This window comes from Falco cherrug, chromosome 2 (genome assembly GCF_023634085.1).
Source record: "Falco cherrug isolate bFalChe1 chromosome 2, bFalChe1.pri, whole genome shotgun sequence".
NCBI classification, from domain to species: domain Eukaryota; kingdom Metazoa; phylum Chordata; class Aves; order Falconiformes; family Falconidae; genus Falco; species Falco cherrug.
Window position 1 is genome coordinate 43,511,735 of NC_073698.1, and position 22,472 is coordinate 43,534,206.

The window sequence follows — 22,472 nt, forward strand, 5'->3', positions numbered from 1 at the left end:
TTCCCTTTACTCTTTCTTGCTCTCTGTCAGCTCCTGTCCCATCAGCCAACTAACCCTGAAGAACTCATAGCGAATCTTTTACAGTGCTGGATGCCCCCACCAAGTAAGTATTACTTTGCTTTGTCAAGTGTGAGGAAAAATATTAGGAAAGGAAGGAGTATTTTAAAATTAAGCATTAGAATGCCCTAATTTAGAAAAATGTTTTCCTTGTATCTCTTAATTTCAAGTTTTACTAGGGAAAGGACTGCAAGGTCAGGATGAAACTTCACCACAATTTTATTTCCTATGTTACTAGTGACTTACAACCACAAAGGTAAGACTTGCATGATCCCTAACAGAAGGAACATATCACAGGTTATGTTCCTGATGGGAAAGGATAATGTGACCCAATTTGTCTACTCAATAAAAGCCAAAGTGACCCTCTAAAGAAATCATGCAAAGTTGTAGACCATATCATTACCTCCCCCAGCACACCCCAACCCCTCCTACATAGCACATTTAGAGTTTTCAGGGATGTGCATGTAAGAAGCTTATTTTTCATAAGATCTTCCTGGATAACCCTTTCCTGGAGAGTCTGTCATTTTGACATTAACTAAAAAATGACCTACTAAACTACTCACTAAAGAATTCTTTGCACACATGAAAATAATTCTCCTTACCAAAACCAGATACTAGGTGATACTAGGTTTGACTGCCAAGATCTAGCCCTGTATCTCACTCCAAAGTAGCCTCTCATACATGTCAAGGGATAAACACTGGAAAAGGTAAAAATATACTTTTACCCGTTCATAGTCTCCATTTCCAGTAGTCTGTGATGGTGCTGTCTTTCACAAAATGCAATATTTAATTGATATGCTAAGAATAACCACTTTTTGGGCAACCTTGGATATTTTGTGTTGCTATACAGAACTGTTCAGACACAAAATGAATATAAGCACATACTCTGTAGTCAGAATAGCTACATAATTTACATCCTAGACTTTGGAATTTTGGTTCTTTCTCATTTTGTATAGTACCAACTACTTTACAGGCTAATTAGCTTACACTATCAAAGAACATCTAGTATCTATACAAAGGCTAAACTAAATACATTTTGAATCATTGCACGGTTTTAATGTTTTCATTATAAGTACTTTGAAAGTGATTGCAATAAATGAGAAGGAAACATATGTTGCTTTCTGAATTAAAATGTCATCATGGCTGACACATTGTAGATGTGACTACAGCAGTCAGAGCCAGAATTAGCAAGCCCTTACTGTGTAGCTGCTCACAGAAGAGATATTATCCTACTTTCACCAGTTGATGAGACACATCCTACAGCCTTTGGAATCACTAATTGGAATATTTACAAAGAAGGAAGGAAATAGTACAGTAAATAAGCAGCTCTGTAGAACATGCAGTAGAAGCAGTGAATTTAATGTTAAAAAAATGGCAAAAATATTCAGATGTAGCCACTTGTGTTAACGCAATGAGCAAAAGACAGATATTGCCTCATCTGAAGATCCCATTCACCTAATGTGTTTTCACCTGTATGCAACACAGTGGCTTGTGTTTCTATGCTGTAGCTTTTACGTGTAGTTCAGTTTTTTTCATATTGTATCTCTTAACTGAATAGGGATATGGTACACTTCTCCCATCTTGTTCATGCTTCTGTTAACAAATCTGAAATTTTCTTTAAGACGTGACACTTGCTATATGGAAAACTAATAGCAGGTAAAGCCTCCTATGTATTTTTCTCCTTTAGTTGAAAAATAAATTCTCACAATAATTACAATCTGGCCTTACTTTTTCTCTCCTACTTGGATCTGTTAATTTCAAAGAATAATCAATTACTTTTCTTTCTAGAAGTATCCACTAGCAAAGACAGTCATCCTCATTATATTCACATTGCTGCATACCACCATTAACTGTTCAAATGCATTCCTCTTTGGTCTGACTCTTTTACCAGTGCAATCTCATCATTAGAGGGATGCATATAAAAGAGCAGGTAATGCACCATGCTGAAAATAACATTAGCAATTACTTCAGTACCCTGAACAAAATAAGGGACTATCCCATGATCTTTCCTGATATATAACTTTGAATGAAATTCATTTTAACTGCTCAAAACATATGTGTCTAGTCCAGTCTAGTCACCTATATTCTGTCTGGAGTTAAAGAGAAGAGAAAGAAGTCTTCACGGTGTAATTGATGCCACTCACCTGTCTGAGAACAGGAGGTACAAACCCCTTTCTTTATTGACCAGAAAGGAACTTATACTAACTTAAAGGAGGTGCTTAGCTTTTACATGGCAAAACTCAAGTAAGGTCAGATAGGTCCCCCCAACCTTTTCTATTGTGCGTGTGATTGACTAAATCTAAAAAGGAATATATATTTGAGCAGTTGCGAGACACAAAGGTTGAAGGATGTGAAAAATACCTGAGCTCTTTTACAAAACTAAAAGTGTAAGCAGTGCAATTGTACTGAGCTAAATAGGCCAGCTGTGGACAAAGGAATGATTCATTGCACAGCTGCGATAATTGTTAATAGCAATAGTCTTTAAAAATGTATTCTCAAAAGTTACAAAAGAGAAATTAATGATGTGACAGTCCTACCCTTTGATGGGTCAAGGCATGAAACAGGATTACATTGTGTCCTTACTTCTAGCACATTAGTTAAAAATATAATGCTACTGAATGTGAATCCAAGTGTTCTCAGGATTCCGTTATAGCTGGTTCCAAGAAAATTAAACTGGACAAGAAGAGAGTTATAAGTCTAGCCCTGCAAAAATACATATCTGACTTGTCATGGTCTCTGTTAAACGGCAGGTGAGCCCCAGAGGTTAACTGTCCCTTGCAAAGTAATTAGACACTATTAATGGGCAAGACATACATATACAGAAAAATAGACCCATAAAGAAAGATGAGAACATGCTCATAATGCAATAGTTAATGCAAATCACTGTAAACTGTCTTACCTTTACTGACATGTATATACTTTACAGTGGGCTGATGCTGATACTTGAAATGCTCATGCTACTGCCTTATGGAGAAGAACCTTAACTATTCCTTCTATAAACATGTTTTTGATCTACTATGCATTATAAAGAGTTTATATATTACTATTATCTTTCTATTTATTACATACAGTTTGCCTAAATATGCAATATATGACCCTACCACAAAAGAAAAGACACAAAGGTTCCTAAAACCTTGCAGATTCTTAGATTTGCTACAAATTCTGTCTGTATTAGGTAGCTATCCTTATTCATAACAATCACAACCTGCCAAAGTCTGTAACAGCAGCTACAGTAATTATAATTGTGTTGTGTATTACTAATGTAGTAAGTAATATGTTGAGAAAAAGGAAGGTCCTTGTTCTAAATCTCATGCAGATCCTATGCAGGATCAGGCAGGTTGTAGAACTTCCTGCATTGCTGTCAGCCTGGACATAACATGAGGTAAGGGGGAAAAGCTTTGATCAAGGTGTTTGATAAAAAATTTGGTTTTCTAAGGAAATAATTCACAAGTTGTTTGTCTTGCTTAATTAAGATACCTCTGTTCTTCTGCTCCACAGCCAATTGTTTTTCAAGTGTTTCCCTCAGTTCTCGTTCCCTGAAGAGCTCCATCTTCAGTTCTGTCTTTTCCAGTTGGACCTGTTTCTCTTGAGCTCTGGCATTGTCTATAGCAACCTTTAGTAGACCCTGTTCAAAGATAAAGTTCAATAATGTTTGAAGAATGTTAGAACAGCTGACATAATAACTAACTTCTGTTATTTTTGCTTGATTAGTCATGAGATTTTACAAATGAAATAACCCTGTTACTGGGTCAAAGACTCCCAGTTATCAACAGCAGATTTTTACTGGAATGAATTTTAACAGGTGGGAGAAAATCTGTAAAATGCTGGGAGACAAGTTTTCCCAGAAAACACAAACTCACCATTGACTGTGCATATAATTCATGTGAAAAAGTTACAGGGATAGGTTTGATCTTTGTAAGAGATAGAGACAAGCCTACATCAGGCACTTGTCTGTGATCAAAACAAAAATCTGTCCCATTGAAAATGAACTGGCAGTCTCACAACTGCATCATCCACAGAATAGCAAATTTAGTCTCTAGCACAACTCAAGCCAATGGAAATTACCAAGGGAGAAAGGCTCTTTCAAATGCTTGCCATTTTCTCCTTATTGTTATTATTATTTTCAAATATTTTCACGTTCCATAGAGTTGCCAAGGAAGACAGGGTTATTGGGATGCTGAGCAGAGGACAGTCACAAAACAGGAAGATACATCAATTTTTAAAAGTCCATTATCTGACCTTGTACAATTGTTATCTCACAGCAGAGAACATAACACAATCATCTCTCAATTTCTTGACCTGGGATGGTTGAAATAAACTCTGCCGTTTTTTGTTATCGTATCAGGAAGGAATAATTCAGCCTATTCTAAACATGAGAATTTCAACTTCACAATTCCTCCTTTTTTGCAAGGAAACACAAAGATCCCAACACAGCTAATAACAGACAGTTAGGACACTGATAGGGTATGAAAAAGAGGAGGAGAAACAGAATTGAAATAAATTAACATGGAGAGAGGAAATATTTCCTTTTCCATTTTGCACAAGCCTGGCCATCAGGCTCTTAGGCATACAGCTGAATCTCTGCTTTTGAAGCTATCATAATACAGTAGATAATTAAGCATGGATATGTGTATATGAACCACTATAGATATAAACTTAACTCTTCTGTATCCTAGGCAAGTCTCCTCATAACTTAACTGTTGAGGTAATTTCACTCAACATAGATTTAATTATTGATATAAAGCAAAACAATGCCAGCAAAAGAAACCGACAAGTACTCTGCAATAGCCCTACTAGGGAGGCATTCAGCTAAGATAAAAGGTTCACACTCAAGATTCAGTTTCAGAACAGCCACTCTACAGACATGAAATCACGTCCCCCAACACCCAAGTAAGCCTCCTCACCCTCAGGCATGCTTCCTAAATTGGATTCTAGGTTGCATGTTTTTTCACTAAAATTGTTTGAAATATCTCCAAAAAGGAATGGAAAAAGAAGTCAGCATGATGATACTTGAGAAATGGAAAAAAATAATTTTCATGAGTGTTACTCCGCACATTTATCAGACTAGTCTTCCCAATGTCAATGCCTGCTTTGAAATTTGTGTCCTTCAAACTCTTCATTTAAGTCTCTTTTCAGAGTCTGTTATTTTCAGTACTCCTCATCTTCATTCTTAACTAAATTGTTGCCTCAAGTGTTGTCTCATTCAGAGCTTAATGCTTTGCAGCTCTATATTACACTTTAATCTATTAAAGTCCACAGGAGCTGAAAGAACACAACACCTTCCGACTGCAAGGCCCAGACGGTCACCAAAACGATAGACACTACATAAGTATAGAACCACATTTTAAAATATCTAACAATGGTAACACAACAAATGTACTTAGAAACATGTTTAAAGTTTTAGCAGTTTTCTTTAAGAGAATCAAATGCTATTCTAAAATAGCTAAAACACAATGCTATTTTGTGTTGAATGTTACACCTGTATGACTACTAAAGAAAACCACATAAAGCTAAACATAAAACTCTACAGACATATGTAAAGTAAAACAAAATTTGAAATATTTCTAAAGACTTTCCAATCTATTTTTAAAAAAAGTTAATATCCACCTGAATTCTGTTCCCCCACCATATTCTCCTACATTTACAACCATCATAAACTATGTCTTCTATATGGGATGCATTTGAAATAGTAAGAAACTGAAGTAGGAGTTGTTATTTTAATCTCCTCCAATTCATCACTTACTGGAACATGTGACTCATCCAAATCATTAATAAACCAGATCAAGTGAAATTACATGAAAAGTATTTGTTGATGAAAAGTGTATTGTCAAGTAAGTTTAAAGCTGCAAACACTCTCCTCCCAAATTCTTACAATCCATCTTGTTTAACAATAAAATCGAGCTGTTAAAGCAACTGCCATCTTTACTCAATTCAACTACATTCATGTACATGTTTCTTCTTCATCAAGAACAAACAATTAGTAACAAATGAAAGAGATCATTACATCAAGTGCCCTTTTAGATCACCCCAATTAAAACTTTAGTTTAGCTGTATTTTAATTCTAAGATACCAAATTCTAATTTTCTGCTCTGATTGCTCTTGTTGACTTATCTTTGAAAGATGTACTCTCAGTGCAAAGCCTAGAGATTATTTAGCAAGATGCCAATGTTGGCACCACTTAATGTGTTGATTGGTTGTATTATCAGTAGCAGTTTAAAATAAATTACTATTAAACTATTATTGTCCTTGGCTGACAAAACACAATATTTTGGTGTTCTTTAAAATAATGCTAGTGTGTAACATTGATGTGTGTAATTTTATATTAAGAATTGCTGCAAAGTATGAAGCTGCTAAAAGCATATTACATTTTCCATTGAATTTCTGCACCACACTTCCTCCCCCAACCTTTCCTTTTTTTACACTTGGTAACATAGCTAACAGTAATACATTACCTATTGCTGCTGATTATGTCTGAAAAATATTAACTTTTTGGAGCCAAGACCCACTAGGGACTACTTACAAGCTACACAAAATTAAGTTTCGTTTTTAGATGTTAAATCAGTGCACATCAGTAGGCGTCCAATGTGAAAAAAGATCTTCACTAGAGCCAAACTGATGCATATCAAAAGTGCTGTTGCTGCCAATGACAGCTCTAATGCAAAAATACTGGAAATATTCAATGCAGAAGGGGGTGAGAAAAACAACTGAAAAGTAGAGCTTTCAAAAATCATCAGTGCCCCTTGGAACAGGAATGCCAATTTCAGAGTTGCATGAAATTCTATTAATTCTCCCAGTGGATCAGCTGTAAAAGATTATACAAAATACAGTATGTCCAACTTGTATTTGCTATGGCTAATCCTCTAACTTGATATTAAATCAATATGCTGCCAATGACAATGGGAAATACAGTGCAACAGGGGACATTAGGAAAAAGAAAATATTTCCCTTTAGGGAAGGTCAGATGTTATGGAGGCTGGATAATGATAATTGTAGTGAACATGCTCAGGTTCCAGATTTGTTTTTAATACAGTATGGCTCTATCTGGAGCCAGGCTTTAAACATGGCATGCCATTCTTCCCCTCCGTGTCATTGCTAATACATTTTTCATTCCAATGCAATGTCAAGAATGGCCATTTTTTCCCTGGAGATTTACAGATCATTCTGATTTTGTTTGTTTACTTTAATGCACTTGTTTTAATAGTTTTCACTGATAAATACTTCAGAAATCTTCCAAATAAAAAGTTAAGTTGATATAAGTTTGATGTTTATTCCTATTCTCTGATGTATCCAAAAGGACCATCATGTCAGGGCAGTCTACTGACCCTATAGAAATTAAACATATATCAAACCCCAGCTCAGCCTTAACACCAGTATTACTCATCACTGTTTTTAAAAAATGCAAATAATGTGTTGCCTATTTTGAAAGAGGTGGAGGGGAAGGTATATAGAAGCTCTTTCTCTTCCTATCTACATCTAGTGTGTTCCACCTAACATTACCTACACAGTTATATGTGACATCAAAATGGCCTTACAAGTTAGTCTGATGGTGCACCTACAAGATCATATCCTGCTTCCAACAATCACCCACAGTGAGTGTAAAAGAAAAGCTAGAAGAATAAGGCATGCACACAGTGAAGCTTTCCTAGTCAAACCTCCTAGCTTCCAGAGATTTGTAGCTCCCGGGCTTCCTTTTGCAATATTAGATATTCATGGTGAAAATAATTCAAAGTAACATTGCTTCTCTTTTAGTCAGGAAATTATATATAATTTGAATGCTTTAATCATTAAAACTTCTAGTGAAAGGCTCACCAAAAAAATTAATATATATATTTTTAGTTCACATTAGAGGTTAAATTTTGAATATTTACTATTTGTAACTGACTACTGGCTTATAACATAAGCAAGGTAAGATAACACAGCTTGACTGTCTCTACAGATGACTCCAGAAAGACATTTTTAATATCTCAGATTAAGTATCTCCGTCACAGGCAAAAGCATATTGCACAAATATAAATGACATTTTAATGCTTTCTCTGAAAAATAAAATCATTCTCTTGAATTTTAGAGAAGACAAATAACATGAAGTAAAACTGAAATTTTTACTTTATTCAGCATTTGCAATATTTTTCTCTTGTGTATTTAGTCATAGATGGTAACAGTGCAGGAGACTCACAGCAATAAAGCCAGTAGTTTGTTTTGTTTTCATAGGGGAATTTAGTTTGTAATCATGCATTTCTTTTATTAATATCAATGGGATACTTGCAACTTATTTTACATATCTCTTTAAAAATACTTAGCAACAGGACTGTGTCAATACAATACAGTCTTGATAGAAAGATATAGCTATCAGGGTGCAACTAATTCATCCCTTAGATATTAATGGAAATCCAGCTCAGCAACAGTAAAGATTCATACTCTAAAAGCTTAAAAGAACACTACTATTAACCAAGAATATTGCAGTATCATGAAAGGCTGTGGCTGTAACATACTTTAGCATAATAGGACCATGACTCAGAAAGGTGAACTTAGGCAAGGGGTACAGAAACATCTTTAGCCTTCTCACTAGCATCCCACACAGAATTTTGCTGTGACCCACCTTCCATCACCCTTCATCCTCCCTGCAGCTGCACATAGACTTCCAGCATTTAATCTGGAAGAAATCAACAAATATACATTGGGAGGGAACAGACATATCACTTCATTTAAACTCTCTGGGGAAATTTATTTTCTCTTCCTTTTAGATGTGCAGATATACATCTGAATAAAAATATATGTCCCCAATCTCATTTCTATATTTTATATGTGTATTTGTTTAATTATATTTTGTTAATTTATTATTTGCATTTCAGCAGTCACCAGCAAGAAAAAAAAAACATTGGTTGTTCTAAGTATTGTATACTGTTACTATCTCCTCTTTAGATTAACAATTAATTAAACGTATTTTTGTTTCAATTAAAGTATTTATGGAGAAGTAAGAAAAACATATATACAATGTACAAAAGGAAATAAACCTAACTACCAGCCCCTGGTGACAGCAACAGCAAATAGGCTTGTCTAACATTTGCCTAAAATTACAAATTAGTGATTAGGGGCTATCCATTTAACTTCAATATGGGTGAAAGACACAGACTCACTTGTGTTTAGTGGCCAATTTTAGAGGACTCGGATGTCTAAAATGGAAGTATGTATAGTTAGGCACCAAATCAATAACGTAAGCTCCGCAGCACCTGAAAGACTTTTAGCACATTTTTTCAAATATCAGAAGTGTTTAGAAATATTGGTTCACATACCCAAAAACACTGTCCCCATGGCAAGTTTTACGATCCTCCTTACCCTGACAAAGGTCAAAATTAGAGCTCCTAGTACCCATACAGTACCCTAATCCTGTCCTATTTTAAACCAGGACAGGCTCTACAGCCTCTTCCGGAGGTACCCAAGGTCAATATTATGCAGATCCTCTGGATCCTGCACCTCACACAACTGAATATGCACAAGGGGATCACAGCACAGATATCTACCATCACGTTCATGCACACTGGTGTAGCCAGAGGCTGCTTGCCTATGTATTCACATGGCCATCATATCCCTAAAAACCAGGCAACCTCCACTACCACATGTGGTAGATTGTGCATGCACCGCAGTTCCATGACCTATCAAAGATGTATACTTGCCTTTCACAAGCAGACATATACCTTTTCTAGAAAAGGAAACATCCATATTTTTGTCATGCATGACCCTGAGGAAAAAAACCCAGCGTTTACCAAACCCACTCATCTACCATTTGGCTAGATCTCTCCTATTTTCTGTTTCAAAAGCACCTTAGTGCTGGAGGAGGGGAACAGACTGCAGGCCAGGTGATCTTTTCTAGAAAGTTAGATCTGCTCCATTGCTGCATAGCTCCAGCAAGAGAACAGTGAGGGATCTCACTGCTCCACTTCCCCTTTGAAAGGGATATGAAATTGATCTGGACCAAAGGAAAGCAAAGAGGAATTTACCCAGCGACAAGAGTTCAACACCTGTACTGAACAAGCCATGGGTTGCAGGTAGTGTTTATGTATTTCCTAGCAAAATCACAAACGATATTGCAAGCAGGTACCATAGTACAGCCTTTCCCCTTTCCGCAAATCCATTAATGAGTTCAAATTTGTAGTTAAATACCTAAAACTCTGTTCTGGAAGTGTCAGTACTACAGTATCTAACTCATTTGTGGGGCTGGGGTAGCCCGCTCTCATTGCAATAATTGCTAAAAATGGACACCATTTTAAATGGCATTGATTAGAGAAACTGCCACTATTGTGTAGGTTATCATAATAGGCTACTGTTTTAAAAATAATATTTAAGTTTTTCTGCACAGGTGGGAAAATTAAACTAGCTGCTTTTTTTTTTTCTTTTTTTCTTTTTTCTTTTTCTGTTATGAAGTAGCTTTATAATGTTGCCCTGGTAGAGATTAAATGGAGGCTGGGGGGTGGAGGGGTGGGGAGGGGCAGGGAGAGGGGAAATACCTTGATGTTATATGAAAGGATTCCCAAAGATCTGTGGAAACCACGTAATTCAACATGAGGACATACTGAAAAAATCCAAAAGGACTTATGTCCCACCTATTTAGCCTGATAGATGATTCCTCGTGAAGTAGAACCCCAAGGTAAGGAGCAGTAAGTGCAAAAGCACAATGACAGAAGGCATAAAGAAGTCTCTGGCTTCTTTAAGGTGTTGCCTTTTTTTTTTTTTTTTTTTTTTTTTTTTTTTAGCTCTTCACTCCAGGTAAGAGTAGGGTTGTTTGTTTTTTAAAATTAATGACTGAATTTCACATTCATATTTTCTGTAAAACTGAATGTGTTCTTGGCAAATTACTCCTGGTCATTTATCCTGAAGTAGTCCAGTGCTCTCATGTTCAATCACAAGATTAGCTAACCTGTTGATACTGAATGCTTTGCTCATTAGGTTGCTGTCTAGAGACACTGAGTGCACACATTTGTCAAAAAAATTACTAAGAACTTTCCTGTACATGCATGCACAGATAAAACAGACGTACTTTGCTAACTGTATTTCTTCCTTCAAAAAAATTACATCCTTTAGAGATTGCAGCAGATCTATTAGAAGAATGCTAGCTGTTGTAGAATTATCTGGGTTTATGATTTAAATATTTAAGTTCCTAAGTCTCAGAACCACAAAAAGCCATCACAAATATGCTCCTTCAGACCAGGCAGATATAGCAATACTGCATTTTTTCATTACTAGATCTCAAAACATCACCAATGAATGGTTCACATGCATTTCATAAAACAGCTCTGAAGTGTCATAAAATTTAATGAGATTGCTTAAGAAAGTAAAGCAAGCAGGATTTGGCCCTACTCTGTCACAGAGTTTGCTGAATAGAATACAATTGATTTTATGTATTTGCAGGAATCTGCAGGGGAAAATACTGTGACAAATACATTAGAAGTTAGTAGCTAAACAGATGAGGCTTATTTGGAATGAGTACAATATGGCTGCATTATTTCCTGCGCTATCATTTTGCTTCTGCATGCAACATGCAACCATACTGTTGCAAAAGTTGCATCTGGGGAACACATGATCACTGAATTCCTGGACAAAATAATCTTCATTCTAACATGAAACACTGAAATCTTGGCTCCAAGCTACATGCTAGTGTATACCTTAAATAATACTTGAATCAGGCTGTACTGTACACACAATAGACATCATGACTATCGAATAGGAAATCTGCATAAAATTGGGTAATACCCTTTGAAGTCTATTCTTTGAAGACAGTACTTTAAATGAAATGAGCCTATTTATAAAATAACTGCATTTTTGTGAATGCTTTTATGGCAGACACATTTCAAATAACTTTAAATATAATTTCCACCTTAGCCCTCCAGAAATTTAAAATAACTACTTATTAAAGATGTGTTTCTCTGCTTAGTAAATGAGATAAAGTTAAACAGTAAGATACATTTCATTAGCCTGTAATAAAAAGAGCATTTAAGACAAAGGTTGTTAAACACACCAATGTAATTTTCATCGAATTGTCTGCTGTGTTTTAATATACAATCTGTATTTTTATGTACTGTATTTGACAGCTTCTAAATTCATTTGTTTGCCGTGGTTCCTTTAAAACCTAAATTACTAGAAAGTTTCAGTAAATTAGTTGATCCAAATAATCTTATGAACTGATTAAGCTAGAATGGTTATATTAATTTAGACAAATCTGCAACTGGCTCCTCTCCATCCCTTTAAGCTGATCTGCTGAAAGGCCTACCTGGATGTTAGTCAGAAGGGTCTCTATGGAGGACAATCCATCAGGGAATAGAAAAGGAGATGGAAAACCTGGAGGTAGTGGTTGCCCATGCCCAGTTAGAGAAAGTTTGTCAAGGCTGTCTCTTGCGGTTGGTGTGGAGAGCGGGGTCTCATCTGTATGTGATTGAAACAAAAATATAGAACAAGTTACGCTTGTCTGTTTTTATTAGACCTCAGTAATGGCTTCCCTAGTGGTTTCCAGAACATTTATTGCAAATTGGTTCCTGCTATCAGGAGAAAATGCTTTCTGCTGAATTTTCTTTAATGAAAAAGCTGTGGAGATACAACAAGATAACATTAATGAGTAACTTTATAAGCCTTTTAAATGCAGTCTCTAATGAGACTGAGTTTACAGTGCCATAGAATCTTTTTAAAACAAATATTATCTCACATATACTTGTGATAATATATTCAGGCTGACTTTATGGGCACCTTCCCAATTATCTCATTTTAGTTTGTGTTCTATTTGGATTGACAATAGAAGATTTTCTACTATGACATATATTTTGTATACGAGAAGTATTTGAATATGAGGCTTCCCATACAATTAACCCTTCCCGCTCTTAATGGTTTCACTTACAGCTCAGAAGATTCTGCAATACCGAGAAAAAATACAGCTCCTCAATGTATTTTTAATGAAGAAAGTACACCTGATTCCCACAATTGAAACATGCTCTGAACAATACATGAAATTAACAGCATGGTTAAAATCACTGGCCTAATTTTTTTAAGCATGGACATCTTCTAACAATTAGTGCTACACTCCTTAGTGGGATCTTTGTAACAATCACATCTGATCAGTTCTGACATCACAATGGGAAAAAAATTCCCACAGCTTGAAGACTTCTAAGATTGAAGTTTCACACATAATCTATGAATGGATTATAAAGCAAGTGAAAAAAAAACCCAGAAAACAAAACCCCCCACAGTTAATAGAAACTTCAATACTCTGGTTGGGTTTATTTTGTGGTTTTGGGTTTTTTAAACAATTTTATAGACTACTACTGATATAATACAGAAATTTAGGTCAATTTCTTTGCACCAGATGTTAATCTGGATTCTTCAAAAGGAAAACTATCTATACATATATAGACATACATTTATCCATACATACTCTTCTTACCAAGGGCTCAGTCATTAACTGACACATATTGATTATTCTCAATAAAATACAAGGACATCAGAATGCAGTCTTGGTATTACGCAGATCTCTGCACGCCTATTTGACTACAGAAGAGTTTGTCAGACTTGCTCTTTTCCATTCGGGCTTTGGTCATTATAAGATATCTAAGTTTGAGGATATTTTAATTTGGTTTTGTTTCTGCACTTTATTTAATTATAGTTTCAATAACAGTTACATTCATCTATTCATCCTATTATGCATATTAGAAATAATATTATATGAGAGTTATGATCCTAGTTGCCTAAAAGGAGTTCTCTCTTTGACTGGGGTGCAGTATTTTCTTATGTGGACATACTCTAGGACCAGGAAAACTGAAATCTGCAGCAACAAAGGGTTAGAGTATACGCTTTGTCAACCTCAGGACCAGAAAACCATAAGACAAAATCCCAGTTCATTCCAAGAGTCCCCATCCACCGTTACTCCAGAAGGAAGCAATCTCCATCAGTCATGTTAAGGTGCAACATCTTGCCCCATCTCCACACCAGCTCTGTTGTGCCAGCCAGCATTTACAGTGCTAGATTAAAAGCCTCATCCACTATGTCCCTCTGCAGAAATACCCAAACAGCCATTTGGATATCTGCTTCTGGGCTGATCCCACTTAATCTTTCTATAGCCTTAATCACTTAATCACTTTCTATAGTGAAGAGAAGAAGACACCAGTTTCAGGTACTAATCCATCTGAACTATCACAGGCATCTACTGCAGGAGGAGACAAACATTCCCCGAGAAGTGTCTGTTGCCTTTAAGAGAAGCCTATGATGACTCACTCAGACGGAAAGTTGTACTTTTGGTGAGATTAGTTCTACCACAGATGCTGTTCTTCCTACCTCACTGTGGTTCAGGCTGAGAGTAACCCACACAAGGAGTAAGACCCCATTTCATGTCCCCCATTTGTCACAACTTGTGCCACAATTACCGCTTTTTCATAAAGTCATCATTCAAAAGCTTACCAAGGCAAGCTTTGTGAAAGGAATTGATGTTGACCAAGGGGAGGAAGACTTCAGCCCACTCAAGAGTCAGAAAAGATTTTTTCAGCTGTATTTAACTTTTCCAGTCATATCACAGTGTTGAAAAAAAATGGCTGGAGATTACTGAACAATTTCCTATCTACCTTACCAAGATTCAAAGCAGTCCCTGAAACATGCACTCTTTGGGTGTATCATCTGTCCTCATGCTACCCCCCAACAACACGGAGGTCTCTGTAGTCATTTTGTATTAACATACTAAAATTTGTCCCTAAATATGATTTTTTTCTTTTCTTACATACCAGATAAAAGTGACCCACTTAATTTCATAAGCCTTAATACACTTAAAAATTATGCTCTTCCATGCAATAACTGAGACACAGAAAGCTCCTAACACAAGTTTTTCACAGAATTTAATCAAGGGATAAAGCTTTTTACTGTATTACTACTTTGAAATTAAATATATATTATGTTTTCTGTACTTTGTGCATGCTCAAAATACATTATGAAGTTTGCAAAGATTTTCCTAACAACGTGTGGCATGGTGTTGCAATAGGCAAAGAAACTCCAAAAAAAAGGTTAGAATGGTATGAACTCAAAATAACATCCAAACTCTTATGTTATAATAAATGACAGAAACAAATTTACACTGAAGGGTAAGACTAGAGAGCTGAACTTACTATGAACTTATTTTAATGAAACATCAACTCAGAAAAAAAAGACTAATGTGACTTTGTTTTCTTGATGTCCCATGTGAAATAAACTTTGAGTGTGAGTATGTTTGAAACAGAGCAAATGTACATATTATACACAGGAAGCATGGATATTTGTGGATGTGAGATAAGCAACGATTGAGGGAACCTTGGAAAAACTGCATTTTTAAGAAAAAACACACTGTAAACACAGCCAATTAAAACATAACCGCCTATCTTAGTAGCAAAATAATACGACCTCTTGCCATTACAGCATTAAAAATCTTCCATTCCTGCAGAAGTCCTCTTTTCTTAATAGGATAAGATATCCTTGTTTCCAGATAATCATTAGCCTAATATCTTTTAAACAGTTGCAAAGGAATTACTAACGTTTCTCTTAACCTACTAGCAGAGCAACACTGCAAAAATGATGAGCCCTTGCTGGGAAACAGAGACTTGGCATTTTAAGTCTAAACGCATCAAAGGAAGCATTCGAAGACAAGTCAGGGCAAGAGGGGAAAGAGGGTCAATCTACAACTCCATTGTCAGAGTTGGGAGCACAACAGTGTAAAGAAAGGGGGGGGAAAAAGAAAGAACAAGGCAGAACAAAGAAGTGTCCGAGCCTGCCTTGGCTTGTGCTGGGAACTGAGATGTTATAAATTAGCAAATAAACAAGGATGGGACAAGCTGTTACCCAAGCCTCTACAGTATCTGAGCAGAGATGAATATGTGCCTTGACATATGAACTAAATCACCGTAATAGGCAAGTCTGAATGCGACACATATCTTTAAAATATTTGTAAACGCTACATCCACTCTATCCATTGTGCCTCAATTTCCAAAATTCACGTGGTTTTGTTCAAACCAGATTTTATCTGCTAACAGCAGCTGGTTTGGGCCAACTACAACAAACATTTTTCACTGTATTTGGTTTGTTGCCATTCTATTTTATTCTTTCACCAGATAACATGGAAACAGACATCCTGGAAGCTGTGACAGCTATTTAAACAATAACAGATGAATAGAGGTAGCTATTCTCTTGTCTTTGTTCCTAAAAGCAAGTAGGTTAAGTTCAGACTGGTCACCAATCAAACTGGAGAATATTGATATTGCCAGGATTTGAAAGCAAGCGATAATAGCTGCCTCCAAAAAATACTATAGAGATTACCGTCTTTCTGTAATCATTTAACCTTTTTTTGTAATGCATCTTGATGCTTTTTTATTCTTTGTAAAATATTTCACATGCATTTATTCCTAAAACAGGCTCATTCATACCATTTGAATGATGAAAGAGGAACACATTTTCACTTTTTACTATCATAAATCTGGTGCATACATTCTTGTGGAAACAATCTATTCCATTTGGTTTAATACGATTCTACTTTATGTTCTCAAACACCCTTTATTACAAAGTTTTATATGTCACCTTCCTCAGAGTTACAGGTGTGAGAAGCTCTTCTATTTTAATTAATCTGTAATTGTTGATTTATATTAACACAAAAGAACAGGGAGTCCCATGTCCTGAACTGAAATGTTTACCAACCTCAGGCACATTTACAAAACAAGTCCCTTTGCTCAATTCCCGTATCAGTTGGCTGTTTATATAGATTTGGTCATTCAAGATTCACCCTGCATATAACTAGGGGCAATGTGAGATGACTGTGAAGGATGCTAACGATCTGTAAAAGGAATGTACAAAAACTAATGCTAATAAAAAACTTTTGGTTTGTTTGTTGGTTTTTTTTTTATTTACATTTTAGTTTCTTCTTTTTATGCCAAAAACATTTCTCCAGGACATCCAAATACTCTGAAATTAAAACATTTGCAACTGTGGCAGCTGGAAATCTGGGGAGAATATAAAATATTCAAACAGACTGACTCGCTGGTTGTTGTTTCTGTAACATTTCAAAGAGGCTGGTGCTCTCACAGTTAACAATACCATTGGAAACGCTGTCCACTGGGTTCTATTTCTTGGCTTGGTATGTTTGCCTGAGGACTTTGGGAATAGTAACTCAACAATAATGAAATATGACTAAAAGATTAAAAGCTTACATGGAAAGGACCACAGCTACTAAGAATGTGGGGTTTGGATGTGTACATTGCACACGATGGCTTTACACCTGGTGCAGTCACATATTTTTGTGCAAATAGGTCTTACAGAACTCATACATCTGTGTATCACTCCTGTCATTATGGACCATTTTCATAAGGGGCACAGCTTCAAAATAAGCTCACTTTCACTTGATGTAAAGGACTACACAGCAATAAAAGTACATAAGAACCTAGTTCTCTATATGTACACTTTAGAGGTAGGTTTAGATGCAGGACTTGCCCATCAACAGTAAGACTCATATTTACTGACTGAGTAATATTTACAATTTATAACATTTATAACAATTGTAACATATTTACAATTTAACCACTGAAAATGCAATATTCTAGCTTGATGCTTGTCCTTTTTGGAAAAGAGAGCTTCAATTAATACATTTACGGTATATTTTGAATCCTTTTAAAGAAAATGCAGTCTCTACAAATCATTATTCACTACCGCACAGGTTCACTGAGCATGCTGCAGTCAGAGTTCTCTCCATAACGGCAAATCAGAGCCAGATGGAGAATCACCCCCTGAACACAAGATCAGGGACATCTCTTTCTCCCAGGTTCAGTGATATCCCTTGTATGCTGGTACTTTGTAAACCAATTTATTTGTAAACACAGACGAAAAACCGGAATGTATTGCTAGCTGGAATCAGGACATGGAGGTTTGGAAACAGGGGTGACTTCACAAGGAAACAGGGGCTAATCAAGATGTGAGGGAACACTGAGCTGAGAAAACAGGAAAGAAGGACACTCAAGGTGGCCGAACACTTTGGAAAGGGATAAAAGGATTGGGATTATGTGGTGAAGGAAGGGAGAAAGAGAGCTTAGGAACAAGAAATTTACACTGACTCAGCAAGAAATAAACAAAACAGTCAAACTGTTTTTTTTAACACAGCGTATTCTGTACAATTAATTCTTGCAGTATTCCAAGAACTGTTGTTCAATGTAAATTAAATTTATAGCTGTCAATAGCAAATATTTAAAAATACGTTATTTAAAGAGCATGTGTTTAGTTTTGTTAAGGAATTACTGGTATAACATCAGTATAAATGAATGGAAAGAGTTGGGAAAATATATCCAAAAAGCAAAAATGTAATTAGTGGTGATGTTCCAGCTGTGAGGATTTCTTCAGGCTTTTTGGACTAGATCAAGTTGAGTTTATTCTTCATTTTACATGTCCCTAGGAGGGCCTCAGAGTCAATCAGCGCAACTTATCTAATTTTCTCTTTCAATAAAAGGATTATTTTAATAACCTTTATCTTAATTTGCAGCCTATTACCGATTTGGGCTGGGTCAAGCAGTATTTGCTGATTTATTTATTCTAAGGATTTCACAATACTTCAGAATAAATTATCATTCATATTTTTAAACAAATGTATTTTACCATACAATTGAATGTTAAAATGCCAGTGATATTTCCACTTTGTGTACATTGGCATCATAACACATAATGTACAAAACAAAATTATATGTTTTCTCTGTCTCCATAATAAAAATTATCCTGTTCACTCACAGAACTTTTCCCACAATTTTTATAGTGTATAGAATGGTCAGAAATAATGAAGAAATGGGATAGTCAGAGATGATTCTGCATATATTTGATAATTATAAAGTACAAATATCCTGAACACCTGACAGTAATTTACATTAATTAACTCTAAAGAAATATAAATTCCTAAAGATAAAATGATGGTTAGACAGGTACACTAAATACCTTAAATGCGTTTTTAGTAATAAATTAGTGTAAATACAAGGTACTTTATAATATTATAACCTGCAGTTCTTAATTATGAGAACTACGTCCATTATTTCTTTTTTAAAGATCCTTATATGCTACTGGCAGGGACTGGATGCAGATTAAGGCCATCTGTGCTTTGGATGCCGAAAAAAGTATAAATGTATTTTACTGGTTAATGTCAAATGTCCCAATTAGAACTCTGCTAGCTCCACTCCATCAGCCAGGCGATACTGAGTACTAAAAAGAATGTTTCCTGGCTTCATAGCAATTCTATGGGAACTGCTTATATGCATGTGGAGGGTTGTGTATATGTGTCTCCCTATAGGTTCAGATGAGTCATTCAAAGTTTTTTTTAAAGTCTTGCTGAGGGGTGTCCATAATCATCGACGCAGTAAAGGGATATCTGGTTAGGAAATCAAAACCCACCATTCATGACACTAGCTATTTAATCTCCTTTACTGCGTTGGCTACAGAAGCTGGCTCCCTCACCTAGGTAGCCTGATTGTACATCTAGCTTTCCTAAATGTATGCAGAATCAAAGATCAAGCCAAGTAGTTTGAGTCTGAGCTAAATTCCTGATTAACATCAAACTTCAAATTAAGGATCGGACTTAAAGACCCCATAATTAATGCATTGTACACTAAACCTCACATTTTCGGAATTATGGACATAAATATGCACATCTCACTGATATAAGCAATACGCAAGGCAATACATCCACAGTATGCATACTTATTTTGTTCTGCCTGTTCCTTCCTATAAGTGTCTCCATATGGCTACTGCAAAATTCAGAGGAAAAAATGTAACAGAAGGCAACAATTGCATTTTGCTAGATCTTATCGGTTCATTTCAAGTGCCTAATGATTTGGATTAATAATCGTCTGGACACGTTTCATGGGAGTTGAAAAACATATATTATTTGGGGATTTAAAGTGATTTAAAAAATAAGGAATATCAGTAATATTAGCATCTTTTTCATCATTAGCTGAAATAACACCACTCCTTTTTTGTATGGATAACCATAGTTAGAAGGGAATTCTTGATAGGAGCACAGCTGGTAACTTGTAAGATGAAGGTTTTATGGTAATACCTGGAACTGCATTGTTCTCACAATGTTTTTCTTGGTCCACGTTCAGTTAATAATTCTAATATTCATTCTCTTCAGGGGAGGAAAAAAAAAAAAGTCAACATTTTCAAGAAGTCCATATCTAGCCATGTTGCAATTATGGGGTACTAAGCATCAATGCTTAGTCAATGTCACATGGCCCATTTTCTTGGTAATATGATGACAGCATGAATCAGATGCCCAAACAGAAAATGAATAGACAGTGATGCGTCTGTGCAACACTCGTCAGCTGTCATTCATTCAGTAACACATAACCTGTCCAACACCCTCATCCCCAGAGCGCTGGCAAGCAGATGAGGTTGACCAGGCATGCTTGGCGCCTGGTGTAAAGTGGCAGCACAGAAGTCAACAGTATTGCATTTCACAAATAAATATGTCAGAGAAGTTCAACAGAGAAGACAAAAGAGATTTAGACACTTCGCATTTATGGTAGCTTATACTGGTCATCTGTTGCAGCAGAAAAATATTTAGCCCGTCAGAATTTGTAAAACTGGATCTATAGATTAATGTATGTGTTCTGTTTAACTGAATATTCTTACAGAATACTGTCATGTTTCTTCTTAAAATAACATGAGAGAATATCATATTTTAGATAAAGATATAAAATGTTCAGTGACAGTGCTTTTTGCAGAAATACGAGTTTAAAACATGTATACTTATATTCACTTTCCTGTAAAAGCCTATTAATGCCCATGCTTTTGATAACTTCTTTTATGAATACTATCAAGTGCCTCTAATATTCAGACTGACTGTGTATTAATTAGACCACTGAGTAAGATGACCAGTCTAAAAATGCAGATCAAGACAGAAACATACTAAGAAAACTTGTTCCCAAGCTTTCTCCATGCCAAAATTCTTATCCCAGATGTATTAATGCCTCACTCTCACAGCCAAAGATGCCAATAAAATAAAATAATCAAGAAAGAGTCAGATGGACTTATCCAACACAGCTCTATGGGCCTATTGGGTAATAGATTCAGGAATTCTTGAATATGCAAGGAAAAGCTAAAAATAAATAGGAAGTGCAGGAGAAGAAACCCTGCTTTGATAAGAAAGTACCTAGGGTACTGTGCTGGTCAAGCCCTGCAGTCATGTTTCCATGATGTTAAGGGAACAGGTGTTTTATCATCAATAGTTCAGTAACATCCAGCCTTTGCTTAAGTACCCAAATGGCAATACATACTTTTTACAGAAATACATCATCTGGTGACTCCAAGATCTTAACTCTTCTCACATATAATATAGTAAAAAAGATGTGAAGCACCCCATTTTGACAAATTCCCGCCAGTAAAAGTACAAAATGAGTGAGTAGGTTTAGTATCGTGAAGCAGTATAATGCATAGGCTTCCTTAGTTTTGGGGTTAAAACCCCCATACTTGAATAAGAAGCTATCAATTACATTTAATTCTCTTTTCTAAATGATTTCACAGTAGTTTGTTTTGTGAGTTTGTTGGGTTTTTTTTAACAGATATAATAAACAACCTTAATGTGTCTATCTATGGAATGGTTCCAGTACTCAGATGCAAGTGCTGTAGACAATAATTGATGTACACATTTTGGATTATATGGTTATGATATCCTAATAGAAATTTGGCTGTCTGCCTATGGGAGTTCAATATGAGTTTCATAGTTTATAGCATCAGAAACAGTCCTCTGCAATATTATAGCCACATTTCTCAACCCATTGCCTATGGATTATATCCCAATATCTGATTTTCACAGAAATCCATAATAATAAACAAACCAAAATCCCCAAACCTCAGAGTGCTCAGAAACAAAATTCAGAATGGAAAGGCAAGCATTTTTACATCTGATATGATTCCTCATGCAATTCATTCATCAAACATCTGCAACAAGCTGCCAGAATCTGTCCATTAGTGAGATTTCTATGGCATTCACTAGCTTGATGCTCACTGATAGAATAATGCAGAAGTTTTACCTCTAATGTTTTCTGCTCCATTTGAGGCATCTAATTTACAGTGAGATTTGGCTTGCATGTGTCTTCATGTCTTGGAATATGTAATTTATGCTAATATATCAGAATACATATTAGAGAAGACCAAAAAATATCCTTTATGTATTTATGCATTATGGGTCACATTCATCACTGATTTAAGAAGATAAAAAATAGTTTGGAGTGATCATGTAATCTGTATCAGTTTCGTTTACATTAGATACAGAAAATTAAGGTAACTTACAAAGCAAACATGCCACATACTTGCTGGTAAACTAAAATCTTTCCCAGGATCCAGTTTAAAACCTTCGTGCAAATTAAACATTGCAGTCAGTCTTATATCTCTATTGTATCATA

General features: G+C 35.7%; 1 protein-coding gene across 6 annotated transcripts in view; it reads right to left on the reverse strand.

Annotated features, from left to right (window-relative positions):
* Nucleotides 1-22,472, reverse strand: part of DACH1 (dachshund family transcription factor 1) — a 369,849-nt gene that overhangs the window by 37,795 nt on the left and 309,582 nt on the right. For all 6 annotated transcript variants that reach the window (XM_055702639.1, XM_055702638.1, XM_055702636.1 and 3 more), the window contains 2 exons: nt 12,320-12,471; nt 3,535-3,682 (listed from right to left, as the gene is read on the reverse strand). In XM_055702639.1, coding sequence (XP_055558614.1) covers nt 3,535-3,682; nt 12,320-12,471 — 300 coding nt within the window. The remainder of the gene's footprint in view (nt 1-3,534; nt 3,683-12,319; nt 12,472-22,472) is intronic.